This window comes from Liolophura sinensis, chromosome 10 (assembly GCF_032854445.1).
Source record: "Liolophura sinensis isolate JHLJ2023 chromosome 10, CUHK_Ljap_v2, whole genome shotgun sequence".
Lineage (NCBI taxonomy): Eukaryota > Metazoa > Mollusca > Polyplacophora > Chitonida > Chitonidae > Liolophura > Liolophura sinensis.
Genome location: NC_088304.1, coordinates 24,677,486 through 24,696,577, shown reverse-complemented (window position 1 = coordinate 24,696,577; position 19,092 = coordinate 24,677,486). Strand labels below are relative to the sequence as shown.

Here is a 19,092-nt window from a genome sequence, read left to right as displayed (position 1 = left end):
CACACATTCCATAATTCACGCACACTCCACAATTCACACACATTCCATAATTCACACACACTCCACAATTCACACACACCATACAATTCACACTATAAAACTACTAATCTGACCAAATTTTAAGTAACCTACGCCAATGCATGTTCATGACAATGAGTCACAGGCCAGAAAACTGCATGTTTGATGTCATTCTTTCACAAGCCTAGAAATAATTTTTAAAATGCTGCATGGCACAACTGGTCAATTTTCCAGCTTCAGACATTATTAAAAATCTTATTTACACAGCAGTTTTGTTCCGTACTAAACACTTGGCCCCTAACACTTACTAATGGGTACAGGAAACTACACTCTGCTGTACGAGGTTGTGGAACAGCCAGAATAGCCAATGGAACAGCCAGAACAGCCAATGGAACAGCCAGAACATCCAATGGAACACCCAGAACATCCAATGGAACAGCCAGAACAGCCTTTGATTTCCACCTGGATATATTTTCCATATATCATGGGTTGGAATTAACTACAAAATGTGTAGACACATTTACTGATCTTCCTCGCTATTACATGTAGCTTGGCCCTCAGTTAAATAAAAACAGTAAATCTATTGCTATGAAGTACACAAAAGTACAGTCACTAGCAAATGGATTATATGACGATAAATCCCAGGCCAGTTGGACCAGTGGTTATCTATTTGTAAGTATGTGGAACTGACCAAAATTCCTGGTCAAAACAAGTATCTCGGCCCACAAAAAAAAACAATGTCTGATCAAAACGAGTATCTCAGCTCACAAAAAAAAAAACAATGTCTGGTCAAAACGAGTATCTTGGCTCACAAAAAAAAACAATGTCTGGTCAAAACGAGCATCTCGGCTCACAAAAAAATAATATCTGGTCAAAACGAGCATTTCTGCTCAAAAGAACAATTTGGCTCCAATCTTAGTTCCACAGAATTTTCAAAACATATTTCAACTTGCAACATTTCATTTCGGTGTTATCATTAGCCTATGCCAATAAAATTACATATTTTCTAACTGGGAATGCAGTTTCTACCCATAAATTACTAAAATTACACGTGTAGTAGATTGGCAGATCTACTCCCGAGCTCTTCTTTATCACAGTCAAAGTAAACTGGTCACATGTGTACACTTTTAACATGACTTCAAAACAACTTCCACATTAGAGTCCAATGACATCGGACCAGGTTTAATTCTAATACCTGTTATGTGAATATAATCAGATTCATTCTCTTAGAATGTCACAACCTAAGAAATGGTCACCACAGTAGGTAAAACGCCTACTACATAAATATAAATACATCACTACATTCAGTTGTTAAAGTGATTTACACTACATTGGTGAGAATCCATGAGGTCTCAGAATGTTGTCTCATCCATCTAGCTCAACTCTTACTCCCCACAACAGATGTACACAATGTTAGTGAGAATCCAGGAGCTCTCAGGCTGAGGTCCCGCCCATCTAGGTCAACTCTTACTCCCCACAACAGATGTACACTTTACTGGTGACAATTCATGAGTTCTGAGCCTGTGGTCCCACCCATCTAGCTCAACTCTTACTCCTCACAACACATGTACGCAATGCCAGTGAGAATCCAGGAGCTCTCAGGCTGAGGTCCCACCCATCTAGGTCAACTCTTACTCCTCACAACAGATGTACACCTTACTGGTGACAATTCATGAGTTCTGAGCCTGTGGTCCCACCCATCTAGCTCAACTCTTACTCCTCACAACAGATGTACACTTTACTGGTGAGAATTCATGACTTCTGAGCCTGTGGTCCCGCCCATCTAGCTCAACTCTTACTCCTCACAACAGATGTACACTTTACTGGTGACAATTCATGAGTTCTGAGCCTGTGGTCCCACCCGTCTAGCTCAACTCTTACTCCCCACAACAGATGTACACCTTACTGGTGAGAATTCATGAGTTCTGAGCCTGTGGTCCCGCCCATCTAGCTCAACTCTTACTCCTCACAACAGATGTACACTTTACTGGTGAGAATTCATGAGTTCTGAGCCTGTGGTCCCACCCGTCTAGCTCAACTCTTACTCCTCACAACAGATGTACACTTTACTGGTGACAATTCATGAGTTCTGAGCCTGTGATCCCGCCCATCTAGCTCAACTCTTACTCCTCACAACAGATGTACACTTTACTGGTGAGAATTCATGAGTTCTGAGCCTGTGGTCCCACCCGTCTAGCTCAACTCTTACTCCTCACAACAGATGTACACTTTACTGGTGAGAATTCATGACTTCTGAGCCTGTGGTCCCGCCCATCTAGCTCAACTCTTACTCCTCACAACAGATGTACACTTTACTGGTGACAATTCATGAGTTCTGAGCCTGTGGTCCCACCCATCTAGCTCAACTCTTACTCCCCACAACAGATGTACACTTTACTGGTGACAATTCATGAGTTCTGAGCCTGTGGTCCCGCCCATCTAGCTCAACTCTTACTCCCCACAACAGATGTACACTTTACTGGTGAGAATTCATGAGTTCTGAGCCTGTGGTCCCACCCATCTAGCTCAACTCTTACTCCTCACAACAGAAGTACACTTTACTGGTGAGAATTCATGAGTTCTGAGTTTGTGGTCCCACCCATCTAGCTCAACTCTTACTCCTCACAACAGATGTACACTTTACTGGTGAGAATTCATGAGTTCTGAGTTTGTGGTCCCACCCATCTAGCTCAACTCTTACTCCCCACAACAGATGTACACTTTACTGGTGAGAATTCATGAGTTCTGAGCCTGTGGTCCCACCCATCTAGCTCAACTCTTACTCCCCACAACAGATGTACACTTTACTGGTGAGAATTCATGAGTTCTGAGCCTGTGGTCCCACCCATTTACATGCAGCTCATCTTTAACTCCACACACAATAGTGGCCCCACCCATTTTGTCAACCTCAATTCCACTTTTTTTTCTTAGAGAAAATAAAATAAACGTGGTAGGCCTTAATAAATGTAATAAATAACTCTGCATATTTCTTAACAGCAGATGAAAGTAAAACATGAACAATTTACTATGTCGGCAGTTCTCTGTTTTTGTTTACCTTTAAACCGTAAAAATATCAATCTTAAAATCATATCTAATTGTTAATGTGAAAAAATAAAAAATTAAATCATAGTGTAACTTATATGTGCTACAATTTAAAAAGAAAAGCAATCTACTATAAACAGGATTCTAAATTAAAAACTCTACAACACATACTAATTCAAAATCCAAATGAACAATGATACAATCTGAAGAATGAACAAATGATGAAAGACTAAGTTTTCAAATTAATGGCAAAAGTTCAACTGGTGAAGACTCAGGAAATACATGCGCCAAATAGCTACGTGCTGTCTTCTTTTACAATCCAACTTACCGGCTTACTGGCTTCTGTCACTTTGCCCTGCATTTAAAATACTGTATTTCACCTAGAGTTTGGCCTGTAATAATTCACTTTCAGCAGCATATTAACACGTTAAGATGACAGTTTTGATGTCAACACATAAGTTTTTCTGATAAGAAATTGATCAAATTTCACAAAAAGTTGTCTCTTAAGGTGAATGAATCACTGAGAATCAAGCAAAGTGTGTCCCTTGAAAAATGCTAAACGTTAGGTGAAACACAATATGCTTGATCGTATGACATAACATTTAAGTATATGACAATCAACTTTGACAAACCTCAACTTTTAAAAATGACAAAAATTGTCTATTGATTAAGTAAAACACAAGAATGACTTAGAGACTCGTAGTTGTGTGAGTTAAGTAAATGATGATAAAGTTCAAGTTGTTTTACCTGTACTGTTATTAAAACCTGAACAAATAGCTAAACTTTTATCTCCACTGTATTACACTTTCCTCTGTAAAAAGTATTTGTTTCTCTAATAATAATGATGTGAGGACCTGAAGATTAAGTATATGTTTTGGTCAATATAAGTACCTCGGCTCAAACAAACAATTTCACTCCAATCAATCAAACAAAACAAATTTTTGAACTTGGAACGTTCCATTTCGGTGTTAAGATTAGCCCATGCCAAACAACTACATATTTTCTAACCAGGAATGCAGTCTCTACCAATAAATTACTAAAATTACACCACTGGCAGATCTACTCCAGTTTCTACCCATAAATTACTAAAACTAGACGTGAAGTACATTGGCAAATCTACTCCAGAGCTTTTCTTCATCACAGTGAGAGTAAACTGGTAACGTGGGTACACTTTAAACATGACTTCAAAATAACATTCACACTGATATCAGACCAGGTTTAATTCTGATACCTCTACAGTTTCTAAAATTACTAAAATAAGTACAAGGGCAGATCTATTTTTTGAATTTTTCTTCGTCACAGTGAAAATAAGCTGGTCACGTGCCTAAACATGATTTATAATCAACTAACTAGCATCAAGAAGACAATTACAGGAGTAAAAAATATCATCTAAAATATTTAAATCTACATCAACATTTTTTCAATGTGCTTTCAAACATGTAAAGGTGAAATTTTGAAAGACAAAAAAAATTCTCCGCTTTTGGAATGTCATGTAAAAGAATTGTGAAATACATCAAAGACAGAAATAACCACACCTGTGCTTACAAGTCAGTGACACTTGGTGATTTGCCTACATATTGGTGCGTTGCTACATGAAGTTTGTGTCATTGTCTCCGGTGTCTGTACTCTGGGTGGCCTTCCAGAAACTGGTTAAGTTTTGTCGGGAAGTCTGTCATCACTCCTGTCACACCAAGTTTGTACGCTCGCTCAAATTCACTCATCTCATTCAATACCCACAGGTTTGTCTGCATGAACAACAACAACAAATTTTATTTATTTTGATTTTTTTTTTTTTTTTTTGATTGGTGTTTTACACCGTACTCAAGAATATTTCACTTATACGACGGCGGCCAGCATTATGGTGGGTGGAAACCGGGGGAAACCCACGACCATCCACAGGTGGCTGACAGACCTTCCCATATACGGCCGGAGAGAAAGCCAACATGAGCTGGATTTGATACTCACAGCAACCGCATTGGTGAGAGACTCCTGGGTCATTACGCTGCGCTAGCGTGCTAACCAACTGAGCCACGGAGGCTCCTATTTATTTTGAGGCCACCTTATTAAATCCATGTATGTGCTGAAAGAATGTTGCACAAACTATCAAATCACAATTCTTCTTCTCAAGCCATTCCCATGTTGATGTTTTTTCAGTCGATCCTTTTCTTAATTTATTGTATTCTTGTTGGCATAACCTGTCATTTTCTGACACATTCCACAAAAGTGTGTCCTAAATGTTAACGGAGCATCACTCTGGCTTTGGCTGACAGACTATCTTTTGTAAATCTTTCTAATTTCCTGATTCTCTTTTAAGTTGCTAACTGTACTCACTGTCAATGAATGCAAACGTGTGGTAATATTTCAGCTAACGTTTAAGCACATTTCAGCTCTCAAGTCAGAATTTTCTGCTGGTCTTGACATTAGCATGACATAAAACAGAATGAAAAGTACTTAAAACTGAGAAAACTACCCACCTGAACTCCTCTGGCCTCCAAGTGTCTGATCAGAGTTGGTCGCATGAGGAAGCTGAAAAATTATATAAACAAACCCTCAAAATTGGAAAATTACTTGTTAGTAATTAGTACTGAGCAGGAATTCAAGTATTTTTAGTTAAGTAGTTAAGTATTTTATTTTATTAATTATTTCTGCTCACATTTTGATTGATGTTTTACGCCGAACTCAAGAGTTTTTCACTTATACAACGGCGACTAACATCATAGTGGGAGGAAACCATGCAGAAATCCACGACCATCCACAGGTTGCTGCCAGACCGCTCACAATTTTAACATAACATGTACAAGAACAAGTAGAACATCTGATATATATGTAATGGTCACTGCTTTGGATATTTTTCTACCAGTAATTCCATTTTCAGACAAATCACAAATGAAGAAATTCAGTTATAATTTGCTACAAAGGACTTTTAGGGGTAGGAACACCACATGTAAAAAAAAATGACTCTGAAATCTCATATCTAAAGAAAATTTCTCAAAGAAGGACAAGCAAAAATTGTGATGCTCACTATGCCTTTTGTCACGGTTTGGGTGAAACTGTCAAAAATGGCTGGAGAAATTATTTTTGATCAAATTTTGTCTCAATATCAGAGGCCATGTGTCACTGACCACACAAAATACTACCATAACTATATCCAACATAAGAATACATATAGATCTGATCCAAAAAGTGTTAAATACTGCTAGAAAAGTCTCCCACCTCAGTCCACCACAATTTATGCATTTTTAATGTTTCAAGACAAAACAGGATGACATTGTATTTGGACAAATCAGTTCTAAAATCAGTCAAGACCAGAGTATCTTACAGAGAGGTACCCCACACTGGACAAGAAAAGAAATTTACTTAGGTAACTGGTGTTTAGTCCCCAACTCAATAATGTTTAACTTTTATAAGGTTAGCGAAGTTTATGAGTGGATTCAAACCATTGGCTGCATCACAAATGAATGCCAGGTGAATTTCATGGTTAGATAAGACCGTTTTTTTTTAATCACCGTTTTTGGAGTACAGGAGCAAATTTCGACTTCAACAACTACAAAAGGCTATTGTGCTGACATCTATTAAACTCTGAGGTTAATGTCAGTTTCCTTCAAAGTTTTCCTGCCAGGAATTTCTCCCATAGGCTAATTCCATTCCTCCTCATTTGGTTGGTTGTTTGTTTTCACAGGCAAGGTCAGACAAACAATTGAGAAATGAGCACAGATTAAAACACTGACACATGCATAAATTATCAATGGTTGCAGCAACAAAATTGCAGGAAAAAATCACCCTGCAAAATTCAATTCCTACACGCAAACACGATTATCATACCAATTTATATTTCCCAGATGGGAATATTTTATAGGAACAGGGCAATCTTAGTCTATACTTACAAATCTAAAACTTTCACAAGCCATCTGCTCTTCCTGGCCTGCATCACTGGAAACTTATCTGGGCTAAAAAACACAACAAAAACAAAAGTAAGAACAACAGACGTTCTTAAATACCATCAACTGCTCAGTATTATCCAAATCTACAACAGGTGTGGTGTCAAAGTTAACACAGAAATGGTGCAAAATCATTTATGGTATATTCTACTGTGCAAATTTTGAGACAGACCCTAAACCCCAATATCTGGGGAAGTTTCACAGAAAGGAAACTTCTAAAAAAAGAAAAACTATGGTCAGGTATGAAAAGAGGATTTAATATATTCTGGACTAAAAATTTAGGGTTTTATCTCATTCATAAAATGTTAGCACTTTCAAAAGAACTGGATCATTTTCAGTTTTCTGATCTATGAAATTAGTTTTGTAAGCTAAACAGATCTGTATACATAAATGTTGAAAATGTCCACATTATCAAAACAAATAGGTCTGCCAGCAACCTGCGGATGGTCATGGGTTTCCCCCGGGCTCTGCCTGGTTTCCACCCACCATAATGCTGGCCACCGTCGTATAAGTGAAATACTCTTGAGTACAGCGTAAAACACCAATCAAATAAATAAATAAATAAATAAATAAATAAATCAAAACAAATAAGCTTACTTGAGGAAAATGGCAGGCATTATAACTTCATAGAATGTCTGCCTGATGGGAACGAAAGGTAAGAGTCCAGAGTAGAACAGTAGATACAGATTTAATACACTTCTGATGGAGAAAATCAGTGGAATGTTGGCATTCTGAAACAAGACACAAAAACTTTATTTTACTTCATAGGAATCACAGTTTATACTCACGAAATTTTCACAGTTTATACTACAAAGGTCCCATCTATGAGAAGGAACAAGGGAAAATTATACCGCTGACAAATGCGCAAGAGACGGATTGAAATTTCAACCATAATGGCTCTTTCTTGGGAAGAAGAATGAATGACAATGGCTTAATGTCATTGTCAGAAGAAGACATCACGATATAAAACACATACACTATGTTATACGGTACACAACCTTATTTCACATGTACATGATTTAAACTGAAATCATTTGGTCATTGTTCCAATTGTTTTGTAAAAGAAGCACCTAAAATAGCCTTAAAAAAAGTGCATTTTGAAGGCAAATAAATATGATATAATACTACACTTGGTAGTAAAGCTGACATTTTCCCAGTGGGGTATAACACTACCTTCCAAACAAACCCCAAGACACTTTTGTAAAATCCATAAAACATTCAGAATCCAGGAAAAAGATCCTTACTTGATATTTTAAGTCATTTAGGTTTCATGACATCATTTTTGATCGCAAGAACACTGTTTTCGTTATAACTATATTTTGAAAACAAAGCATAAATTTAATCTCATGCACAATCATACATAATCAAAAAACCATTTCCATACAGGTAAGAGTATAAAGAGCGAGAAAACTATTATAACAAAGTTTGAAAAATTTCGAATAAAAATTACCTCATTATAAAGTTTCTTTTCTATGGTTATACTTCTGTTGCCCCATACTGTCAGATCTTCTCTATGAAAGTCTTTTACCAACCTCGACACCTGCAGATATCAAGAACAACAAAATATGCAGCAATGTGAGACCAACTGGGTATCAGTGTAAAAAAAAGCTTGGAGTTTAAATTCTACTTCCAAAATTATTTCATTCTGTGCACAAAGGTCTGCTGAAATATTTAGGGTGCTGGCTCACTGGAAAGACACAACACATGATGCCTCACCGAGTCAAAGTGTAAGGAGACCTGACGACCTTTTATTGGCTTATTCTCCTATGTAATGAGACAAGCCTGGAACATACCAAGATAATGACGGGAATTCTCTAATGTCAAGGCCACTGCAGTGTGTAAGCGTGAAAATGTGACTTACTAGAAATCTCAGAATCATATTAAAAAACAACACATTTTTCCTGATCAGACATTTTTCAGGACCAACTGTAATTCATCTACCTTCTTGTATCTCTACTTGATACACAGTTCATCCACACAACATTTATCAATCTGATATTACAAGACCTGATATATTAACATGAGCTGATATAGTAACATGAGCTGATATAGCATTTATTTATTTATTTGATTGGTGTTTTCCACCGTGCTCAAGAATATTTCACTTATATTATGGCGGCCAGTATAATGGTGGGTGAAAACCGGGCAGAGCCCAGGGGAAACCCATGACCATCCGCAGGTTGCTGGCAGACCTTCCCACGGACAAGAAGCCAGTATGAGCTGGACTTGAACTCACAGCGACCGCATTGGTGAGAGGCTTCTGGGTCACTACACTGTGTTAGCGTGCTCACCGAAAGAGCCACGGAGGCCCCCCTGATATAGTAACATGAGCTGACATAATAAGGGGAAAACAGGTAGACAAACCTCATGAATGAGATGATCATCATCTACTTTGATGTCTACATTAATTGGAAGTTCTGGGAAAGTTTGGAAGACCTCTTTCAGCAGAGGTATTCGTCTGTCTTCTGGACACCCCTGTGTGAAGTGATCTGAAAAACACAACCATAGCATATAACACTGTGAAAAGGATGCCTACTCTGGATAAATAAAATACTCAACACAAAAAAAGGCGATTAGAAAATAAATCTCCAGACACAAATAAAAAACTCCAGACATAACTAAATCTTGTCAATAGTTAAGAGCTAGCCCTCTGAACTCTGAGAGAGTGCACTTACAACCTGTTTATATGTAACAGTAATGGTACAGTAAAAGTGTGATCATTATACACTGACAATGCACACACTGGAAGATTTATACTGATCAGAATTGCAATTTTAGTAGCAATGTTTCATAATAAGACAATATGAACAGTTACAGGGCAGACCCATAACTGTAAAAACATCTCCTAGAATAGGGTTGTTCAAACTCATCTATCACTGAAGGTAAAAAAAAAAGTCCTACTGTATCACATGACCTGTCAGAAACTATATACTTACATGTACATTTTATCCAAAAAGTTATTTAGAATAAGTGAATGATGGAGAAAATTATGGGGTTGAACGTTTGTGAACTGGATAAGTTCCTGAAGGAAAGAGGAGAGGCAAATAATTTCAACAAATTAAGTTGACAATTAAGTTGCTAATTGAGTTAACAATTAACATTTTTGACAAGTTCCGTGATAAGACTTCTTTACCTTTAGAGACAAAAGAGTTCAGGCCCAAAACTTCCCTATTCACTATCAGCGCCTAAATATCAGACTACTTACTGCCTTCAAAATCTACCTTCAGCTCTGGCTTGAGACATGGTAAGTTCTGAAATACAAAAAACAACACACCTATCAGTCTACATACAGCCTATTTGTTACAATTAAAAAGCATGTAATAGGTAATGTACACAAAAAAATGCAAACCTGTCCTGTGGGAGTATATATTTTGCTGACAAAGATGTAATTTTGGACTTAAAGGTGCCAATCTGTATGTATTGGAAGGGACCAATCTGTATTTATGGAACTACAGGGACCAGTATGTATTTATGGATCGACAGGGACCAATCTGTATTTATGGATCGACAGGGACCAATCTGTCTTTATGGATCAACAGGGACTAATCTGTCTTTATGGATCAACAGGGACCAATCTGTATTTATGGATCAACAGGGACCAATCTGTATTTATGGATCAACAGGGACCAATCTGTATTTACGGATCAACAGGGACCAGTCTGTCTTTACGGATCAACAGGGACCAGTCTGTGTGTATGGATCAACATGGGCGTATCTGTCTTTATGGATCAACAGGACCAATCTGTATTTATAAATCGACAGGGACCAATCTGTATTTATGGATCGACAGGGACCAATCTGTATTTATAGATTGAAAGGGACTAGTCTGCATTTATGGATCAACAGGACTAGTTTGTCATTATGGATTGACAGGGGACCAATCTGTATTTATAGATTGAAAGGGACCAGTGTGCATTTATGGATCAACAGGGACCAGTCTGTCTTTATGGATCGACAGGGACCAATCTGTATTTATGGATCAACAGGGACCAATCTGTATTTATGGATCGACAGGGACCAGTCTGTCTTTATGGACCAACAGGGACCAGTCTGTCTTCATGGATCAACAGGAACCTATCTGTCTTTATGGATCAACAGGGACCAATCTGTATTTATGGATCAACAGGACCAATCTGTATTTATGGGTCAACAGGGACCAGCCTGTCTTTATGGATCAACAGGGACCAATCTGTATTTATGGATCGCCAGGGACCTATCTGTATTTATGGATCAACAGGGACCAATCTGTGTTTATGGATCAACAGGGACCAATCTGTATTTATGGATCAACAGGGACCAATCTGTATTTATGGATCGACAGGGACCAATCTGTATTTATGGGTCAACAGGGACCAATCTGTCTTTATGATCAACAGGGACCAGCCTGTCTTTATGGATCAACAGGGACCAATCTGTATTTATGGATCACCAGGGACCTATCTGTATTTGTGGATCAACAGGGACCAATCTGTCTTTATGGATCAACAGGGACCTATCTGTATTTATGGATCACCAGGGACCTATCTGTATTTATGGATCAACAGGGACCAATCTGTGTTTATGGATCAACAGGGACCAATCTGTATTTACGGATCAACAGGGACCAGTCTGTCTTTACGGATCAACAGGGACCAGTCTGTGTGTATGGATCAACATGGGCGTATCTGTCTTTATGGATCAACAGGACCAATCTGTATTTATAAATCGACAGGGACCAATCTGTATTTATGGATCGACAGGGACCAATCTGTATTTATAGATTGAAAGGGACTAGTCTGCATTTATGGATCAACAGGGACTAGTCTGTCATTATGGATTGACAGGGACCAATCTGTATTTATAGATTGAAAGGGACCAGTGTGCATTTATGGATCAACAGGGACCAGTCTGTCTTTATGGATCGACAGGGACCAATCTGTATTTATGGATCAACAGGGACCAATCTGTATTTATGGATCGACAGGGACCAGTCTGTCCTTTATGGACCAACAGGGACCAGTCTGTCTTCATGGATCAACAGGAACCTATCTGTCTTTATGGATCAACAGGGACCAATCTGTATTTATGGATCGACAGGGACCAATCTGTATTTATGGGTCAACAGGGACCAGCCTGTCTTTATGGATCAACAGGGACCAATCTGTATTTATGGATCGCCAGGGACCTATCTGTATTTATGGATCGACAGGGACCAATCTGTGTTTATGGATCAACAGGGACCAATCTGTATTTATGGATCAACAGGGACCAATCTGTATTTATGGATCGACAGGGACCAATCTGTCTTTTATGGGTCAACAGGGACCAATCTGTCTTTATGGATCACCAGGGACCAGCCTGTCTTTATGGATCAACAGGGACCAATCTGTATTTATGGATCACCAGGGACCTATCTGTATTTGTGGATCAACAGGGACCAATCTGTGTTTATGGATCAACAGGGACCTATCTGTATTTATGGATCACCAGGGACCTATCTGTATTTATGGATCAACAGGGACCAATCTGTGTTTATGGATCAACAGGGACCAATCTGTATTTATGGATCGCCAGGGACCTATCTGTATTTATGGATCAACAGGACCAAATCTGTGTTTATGGATCGACAGGGACCAGTGTCTAGTTATGGACCTGGGCAAATCAGCTGTGTCACAATTCTCTTTAAACTGACAAAATGTACTATCCAATTTTCTTTTCTTGCAGTATGCTTCACAGAGCTCCAGGAAACTTCTAAATATCAGCCCTCATTTACGTCTAATGATTTTGTACAGCTGTTAGTACCTTGTAGTCTAGTTCTGAAATGAGAGCATCTTTGCCGGTGGTTCTGAGAAGATTGTTGTCGTGCGATACGACAACTTGACCGTCCCTGGTGATGTGACAGTCCAGCTCCAGCATGTCCGTCCCCAGGCTGTATGCACTGTTAATACGACACGCATAAAACACTCAAGCATTTAAAATGATTTTAAAATGTGTGGATTTATTTATACATGTATGATTATTGCCATGCCAGTGCTCATTTCACTTTCATATGGGATAGCATGTGATGATATGAGGAGGACAGGGTAAAAACCACCAACCTTTGGCAAGTTAATGATGATCATTACCACTCCCTACCAGTCCTCTTTTACAACTGAGCACTGTCCAACTGCTTGAGCACTGAGCACTGTCAACTCACCTATATCCAACAAATCGCAAGGGCGAGGTTTGTTTATCAGAATGCAAAACATGGTGAATTTTAACGTGGGAACTTAATGATGACTGAATGCTTGGGGTTTAATGTTGTACTTACAATTTTTCGTCTTTAGGCTCATTAGGTTGTGTGTACATATACTGTGTCTTCTTGTGGCAGGGTGAATCCATGCCACCAAAAGTGCTGCCGTCACTGAAATATCATGCCGAAGACAAAACATGACACCCGGCCAGTCACATTATACTGACACCTGGCCAACCAGTCCCGTTTCCTTCCACACTAGGCTACTAATAAGCGATGTTTCTTGCAGTAACTAGGATAATATTTATTCCATGGGGCATCATGATGTCCATTACTTGAGCTTAGTACAAACAATGTAAAACAGGGCCAACCCACATTTATACTGTATGCACCTAAGAGAACTGAGATACCGTATTTCCAGTGATATTTCATCCTTGGCTGCATTACTTATTTTGCCTGATTCTGTGAGTTTTATTGACCTCAAGATCTAGTGAACACCTAGACAGGGTTTATTTTTAGAAGTGTGCTGACTCCATTATCCTGCCTTTTGTGTTTAGCGCATTGTTAACTTATAGAGGAAATTGCCACCCTGCCTGTTTTTTGTGGAATGTACATCTGTCCCTTTTGATATCTAGCTAGGGATGTTGATTGGTACATTTTAAAACATTTATTGGCCTCTAAAATTCCACTTTTTCATGCAAAATTTAACAAAGAGAACTTACTGTTTGAAGGCTGTCATTGTGTTCTCCAGATTCTCCCCAGCACCTGGGAATAAAAACGCAGTGATTTATTAACCTTATAGACCAACACAATTCCATGAGAATGTAATTCTGCCATGATCGTGATATGCAGTTCACAAGACATTAAAGTGCTTCTCCAGTTCCCATTAAAATTAGATGAAAGTACAAGAATGATAGGAAGGACCCTCAATACAAAAACCTTTGGCGCATTCCATAAAATTTTTCCTGGTGTAAAGTGATAATATTCCTTATGTGATGTTGAATCAGGCAGATACAATGTCGAGTAAGGCAATTATGTGGAATGACATCAGTAGCATAAGGAAGTACAGAGTGGTTTTTGGCTATGAGTCAGCGATAGTCACAGTTCTTTCATGACCATAGGCTATGCAAAAGTGGAAATGGCAAAAAACATTTGTTTCTGTATTATCCCCCTAAACTTTCAATAGCAGTTTTAATACAATGCATTTTTTTTTCATACCAAGTAAATTCGTACCATAATGATCCTTCTCATTAGAAGTCCATTACCTAGAATTATGCAACTTCCGTACAGCTTGTCTCCATGGCACAGTACACATGTTATGTCATCTGTAACTGGCCACACCTTGAAACCGAAACTCCATATTTAAAAACCACGACTTCGATAATCATTGTTGGTATGTAGTTATAACCCCATTGACTATTTTCATATTCCAAGCAACTCTAAAACAATTACTATCAAAGACACTGTCGTCCTTTTACAAAACTCTCCATTATTGTAATTTTTTTTTGTCTAGTTCAACACAACAGTGTTTGGATCCCACCATGCATCAGCCGCTTCGCAAATGTTAGATGCTCAATCGAGAGAAAAAAAATCAATGGTTGCACAGATACGTCACATAACATGTTAGATATGGAAGAAAAGTGTAAAGTGCCATGGAGATGCATACTTTTAGGTAATGGACTTGTGTTATCATTTAACTTTGCTTTTAAGGCACAGACTTAAGGTTTTGACACTGAAGTAGGTCTTTAATTATCCTCAATAAAATTTATTTCATTCATTTCACCGTGTGACAACTTTTGTTCAATAACAAAAACTCCACCTTTTTGCATTTAAATGATAAATGAAAAGGTACCATACAACAAATAGTATGGTTTTAAAAAAATTTAAAAAAAGATATGGCCAAAAAATTAGAAAAAAAAATTCATGTTTGAGGCATATTTTATATTTTCTTACTATTTTAAGCATATTTTCCGTCAATGGATGGAAATGTTTGGACGTGATTGGACGTGTCATTGATGAATATACACTGGGAATGGTGACCTAGCTAGAAGTCTGTCAATCCTGAATCCATGGACATTTGGTTCTGATCTTCTAATACGGTCATCCAGGGCCAAGTTTCTCATAGCCGCAAAAAGACTCAACTGACACAGTGTCATTGGATTCACAATGCTAACAGTGTTAATTTTGTACTCAACTAAAGGTCTAGTCCTATTTTCTTTGTGATCATATAAGTTTTGTGCACTTGGAAGACACCAACCTAAAGACCTGTTTTCTGCACCCACCGCACAGCCACCATATGTCCCTACTCGCTTTAGAATGGATTTATTATGAAGGCTTCCACAGTACATCCTCTGTGGCCACTGCCGCCTTCTTCTCACTGCTCCACTATGAAGTGGGACATGCACATAGATATTCAAGATGGTGGCAATTGTCAAAGAGTATGTGCCGTGGAAGCCTTCATGGCTATAGTAAATCTATTCTAAAGAAAGTAGGGACATATGGTGGCCGAGCGGTACGTGCGGAAAGCAGGCTTTTAGGTTGGTGTCTTTTACTTACATGAGACCTTATTCGACAACAAAGAAAATTGGCCTAGACCATCACTGAGTATGAAATTAAAAGTTGTAGCATCTAGACTCCAATGACGCTTGGCCAATAAAAAAAGAGTTGGAGTCTTTCCGGGCTAAGTTTTCCTATACACTTCTCATATAATGCTACATGATCATACATGTGTGTCCTTTTCGAAAATAAACCCGCCATGCTGAATCCTTTGGATTGCACTATATCCACTCAAGGCATGTACCTTTCACTTTGCAGCTCTTCGTACTACACTCAATCGGACTATATTTGGCCCAGCTGGGGTCCTGATCTGGATGAAGACAGCGATCTGGTTTATTTTTGCTTTGTCATCGTGATGAAACTTGTCTATCAAGACACTGAACAATGAACTATCTGTTCAACAGCCTAAGGTAAACTGTAGTCATCATTGCAAATATAATGGTTTACTCACCGCCTCGGTGGCTGATATGAACAGCCCGAAATTTCGTTTGTTTTCGTTTGTGAAGCAGTCCAGGGAATTTCAGCAACACCAGGGAGGTGACTATGTATCCCCCAACAAGTGCCACTGAAATCATGATTAATATCACGGCATAAATTGGTAAAGTCATGAAAAGCAGCAAACGAAAACACAAACACAGGTGATTTGTTTCTCGGGGTGTTTTCTAACCTTCACGATAAAAGAGCGAAATCGTCATTTTGTGATGGTTTCTCTTTATCTGACAAGAGTTATCTCCACTTGGGTCTTTGTCTCTGCCAAGGCGTTGAAACCGCGACAAGATATCTGTTATATTAGTCCCAGCGTTAAGTAATTTGTGTGATATTTCCTTGTTGTGTTTACTTTCAGCATGTATATATACTTTATATAAATCTAGGTATTTATTCCTCTCCTCGTCCACCTATCACGGGTATTGGTATAGTTTACCACTGGTCACACCGCACTGATAGTCCGACTCTGGAAATTAAAAGTGGTTGGGGTTTAACGTCGTGCAAAAAGTGGTTTGTGGTGCAGAGATGGGGTGGGGGTGGAGGTGGCTGTCGGGGCGGGGGGGGGGGGGGGGGGGGGGGGGGGGGGGCACTATCACTGTACCTTAGTTAGGCGAGGGTCCAAGGGCCGCCCACGCTCTAGATTGTCGTAGATGAAATCTCCGTTTTTTTGTGACACTGGCAGCTGTGATCTGGAGAGATAGAGCCCTAAAATTGACGTGCTGAAAATGAAAGAGTTTTAAAAGCTTCTTACCTCGACGACATAAATAACGACATCCGCAGGTTGCTGGTAGGCCTTCCCCCAGACAGCCAAAGAGGAAGCCAGCATGAAGCAAGCCAGAAATAAGGACCATGGTTACTGGAGAAGCTGGTTTAAAATAGGACAGCGCCTGAAAACAGTATTTCAGGCGCGATTTTCAAAGTATTTTCGTCCGCCATGAAAATTGGAGGAGGTTCCGGCGAGGATCGAACTCGCGACCTTCTGCGTGTTAAGCAGACGTGATAACCACTACACCACGGAACCGCTCTTGCGTTTGACTCTAAGTAGGACACCTGGACAAAAGCGGAGGTGTAAGTGGGTTGATTTTGTCACGTAAGGTTCCGTGCACTATATACGCAGTGTTGTCAGCGCTAATTCAGAATTAATTATTAGGTTAATAACAGTAAATAAGCAAATCCTGTAGGACTAATTTGTCCGTATACTGTGTGGATTAAAACTGTTGTTCACCAAATATGGTAAAGAAGAATTGTGCTAGCTTTGTAGTTGTTGGAGTCTTTTCATCGCTTGCATAATGAAAGTGGGGAAATAAAAAATATACGCAAGGTTCCGGCGAGGATCGAACTCGCGACCTTCTGCGTGTTAAGCAGACGTGATAACCACTACACCACGGAACCCCTTTCAGGATGACTATATTGACCGCGTGTTAAATATATATGTTTGTGGTTTTTCTCCTAGCAGGTATGCGGTGGAGCCATTTCACCTCGTTTGAGTGATACATATATATACAATTTTCACTAAAGATGGAAACGCTGAGGAGCCGTATTATCACCGGAAAACCACAGAAAACATGGAGAAACTCATCAATGTAGATTACTGGACAAATATAACACAGAGCTCACTGGGGATATTAGATGAATACTACTGATTAATTAATTTTTTTTCAACGTGTCATGCATGCGCGCAGCATATTGAATATAACTTTAAAAATACTCAATATCGCTGTTTGCAACAATTAAAAAGAAAGGAATGAAGAGAAAAATAAGGTTCTGGCGAGGTTCGAACTCGCGACCTTCTGCGTGTAAAGCAGACGTGATAACCACTACACCACAGAACCACACACTTGTAGGCTTTGTGGTCCAGTGTATTGAATACTATAAATTACGATTGTAAGATCGCGTTTGTCACCCAGTGATGATCAATATCTCCAGGTGTGACCACAGGTCAAACAGGCAGGCACAGATACCTGATCCAATCAATAAGTCTTTTCTTCATTAGTTTGCATGTGTATAAGGCTATGCACTGTATATCACACGTGGCAACTTAGATATCAGGAAAACGCATGTAACTGTATGTACAGAAACATAGAGGTATATTGTATATTGAAATATTTAGAAAATAAGACTCACACTACCCTCACACAAAAAAAAAATTAATAAAAAAATGAAAAAAATAAAATAAAAATAACGAGCTTGCTAGATTCGAACCTGGAATCTCCTGATCCGTAGTCAGGCGCGTTATACATTGCGCCACAAGCCCCTAAAGATTACAAAAAATCTAAAATTTGTAGGTGTTAGGCGTTTGAGTCCGCGCTCACCCTACCCCACCGTTTAGGTAAGCTTGTAAAGGTGTTGTGCAGTGTCGCGCTAAAACGGACCAATGGGGTGGATGGGTTGGATGTTCTTTTTTCCCGCTCGATATTTCGTTGACGTCCGCAGCGCGTTCTCCAATGAGCGAGGAACGTGACGGACCAATGAATGACAGGAGAGTGAAAACGTCGGCATGCAAAGTTTGGTTCAGCAGCTCTTTCAGACCCTTCGCGCCCAAACTGACGAATGGGTGACCGCCCGGTGTTGGCACCTGAATTTCATTGACGTTCGCGTGGACGCCCAGTATCAATCTTTTGCATTCATTTTTATGAAACATTAAATATATTGATCAGGGGAGCAAAAACGTCGGCTTGTAAAGATGGGTTGAGTAGCTCCTTCAGCTCCTTCGGGCCCAAACTGACCAATGGGTGACCGCGCGGTGTTGGCGCCTGAATTTCGTTGACGTCCGCGCGGATGGATAAAATTGAGGTGTGTGAGCCGTGAAGAGAGTAAAACCTGCGTAGGCAACGCCAGACC

The 19,092-nt window shown here is 39.3% G+C and overlaps 1 protein-coding gene and 3 non-coding genes across 4 annotated transcripts; all 4 read right to left on the bottom strand.

Annotated features, from left to right (window-relative positions):
- Positions 1-2,794: 2,794 nt before the first annotated feature.
- On the bottom strand, positions 2,795-16,405 carry LOC135476726 (lysophospholipase D GDPD1-like). The gene is made up of 10 exons (XM_064756843.1): positions 16,217-16,405; positions 13,932-13,974; positions 12,780-12,915; positions 10,204-10,249; positions 9,363-9,487; positions 8,449-8,538; positions 7,596-7,729; positions 6,945-7,007; positions 5,535-5,586; positions 2,795-4,805 (listed from the first exon to the last, which is right to left on the bottom strand). Exons 1-10 carry the CDS (start codon positions 16,371-16,373, stop codon positions 4,665-4,667), a joined length of 987 nt encoding a protein of 328 aa, XP_064612913.1. The 5' UTR covers positions 16,374-16,405; the 3' UTR covers positions 2,795-4,664.
- Positions 16,406-17,199: 794 nt separating this feature from the next.
- Trnav-aac (transfer RNA valine (anticodon AAC)) lies at positions 17,200-17,272 on the bottom strand. Its single transcript has one exon. It is a non-coding gene; the product is annotated as a tRNA-Val (tRNA).
- Positions 17,273-17,570: 298 nt separating this feature from the next.
- On the bottom strand, positions 17,571-17,643 carry Trnav-aac (transfer RNA valine (anticodon AAC)). Its single transcript has one exon. It is a non-coding gene; the product is annotated as a tRNA-Val (tRNA).
- A 367-nt stretch (positions 17,644-18,010) lies between these two features.
- Trnav-uac (transfer RNA valine (anticodon UAC)) lies at positions 18,011-18,083 on the bottom strand. The gene has a single exon. It is a non-coding gene; the product is annotated as a tRNA-Val (tRNA).
- Positions 18,084-19,092: the final 1,009 nt, after the last annotated feature.

Excerpts from the sequence above, each read along its gene's own strand:
- LOC135476726 (XM_064756843.1), bottom strand. The coding sequence starts at position 16,373 with ATGACTTTACCAATTTATGCCGTGATATTAATCATGATTTCAGTGGCA. Across the intron at positions 8,539-9,362 it reads ATGATCATCTCATTCATGAG|GTGTCGAGGTTGGTAAAAGA; the intron begins GTTTGTCTACCT and ends TGATATCTGCAG. Across the intron at positions 5,587-6,944 it reads CTTGTGAAAGTTTTAGATTT|CTTCCTCATGCGACCAACTC; the intron begins GTAAGTATAGAC and ends ATAATTTTTCAG.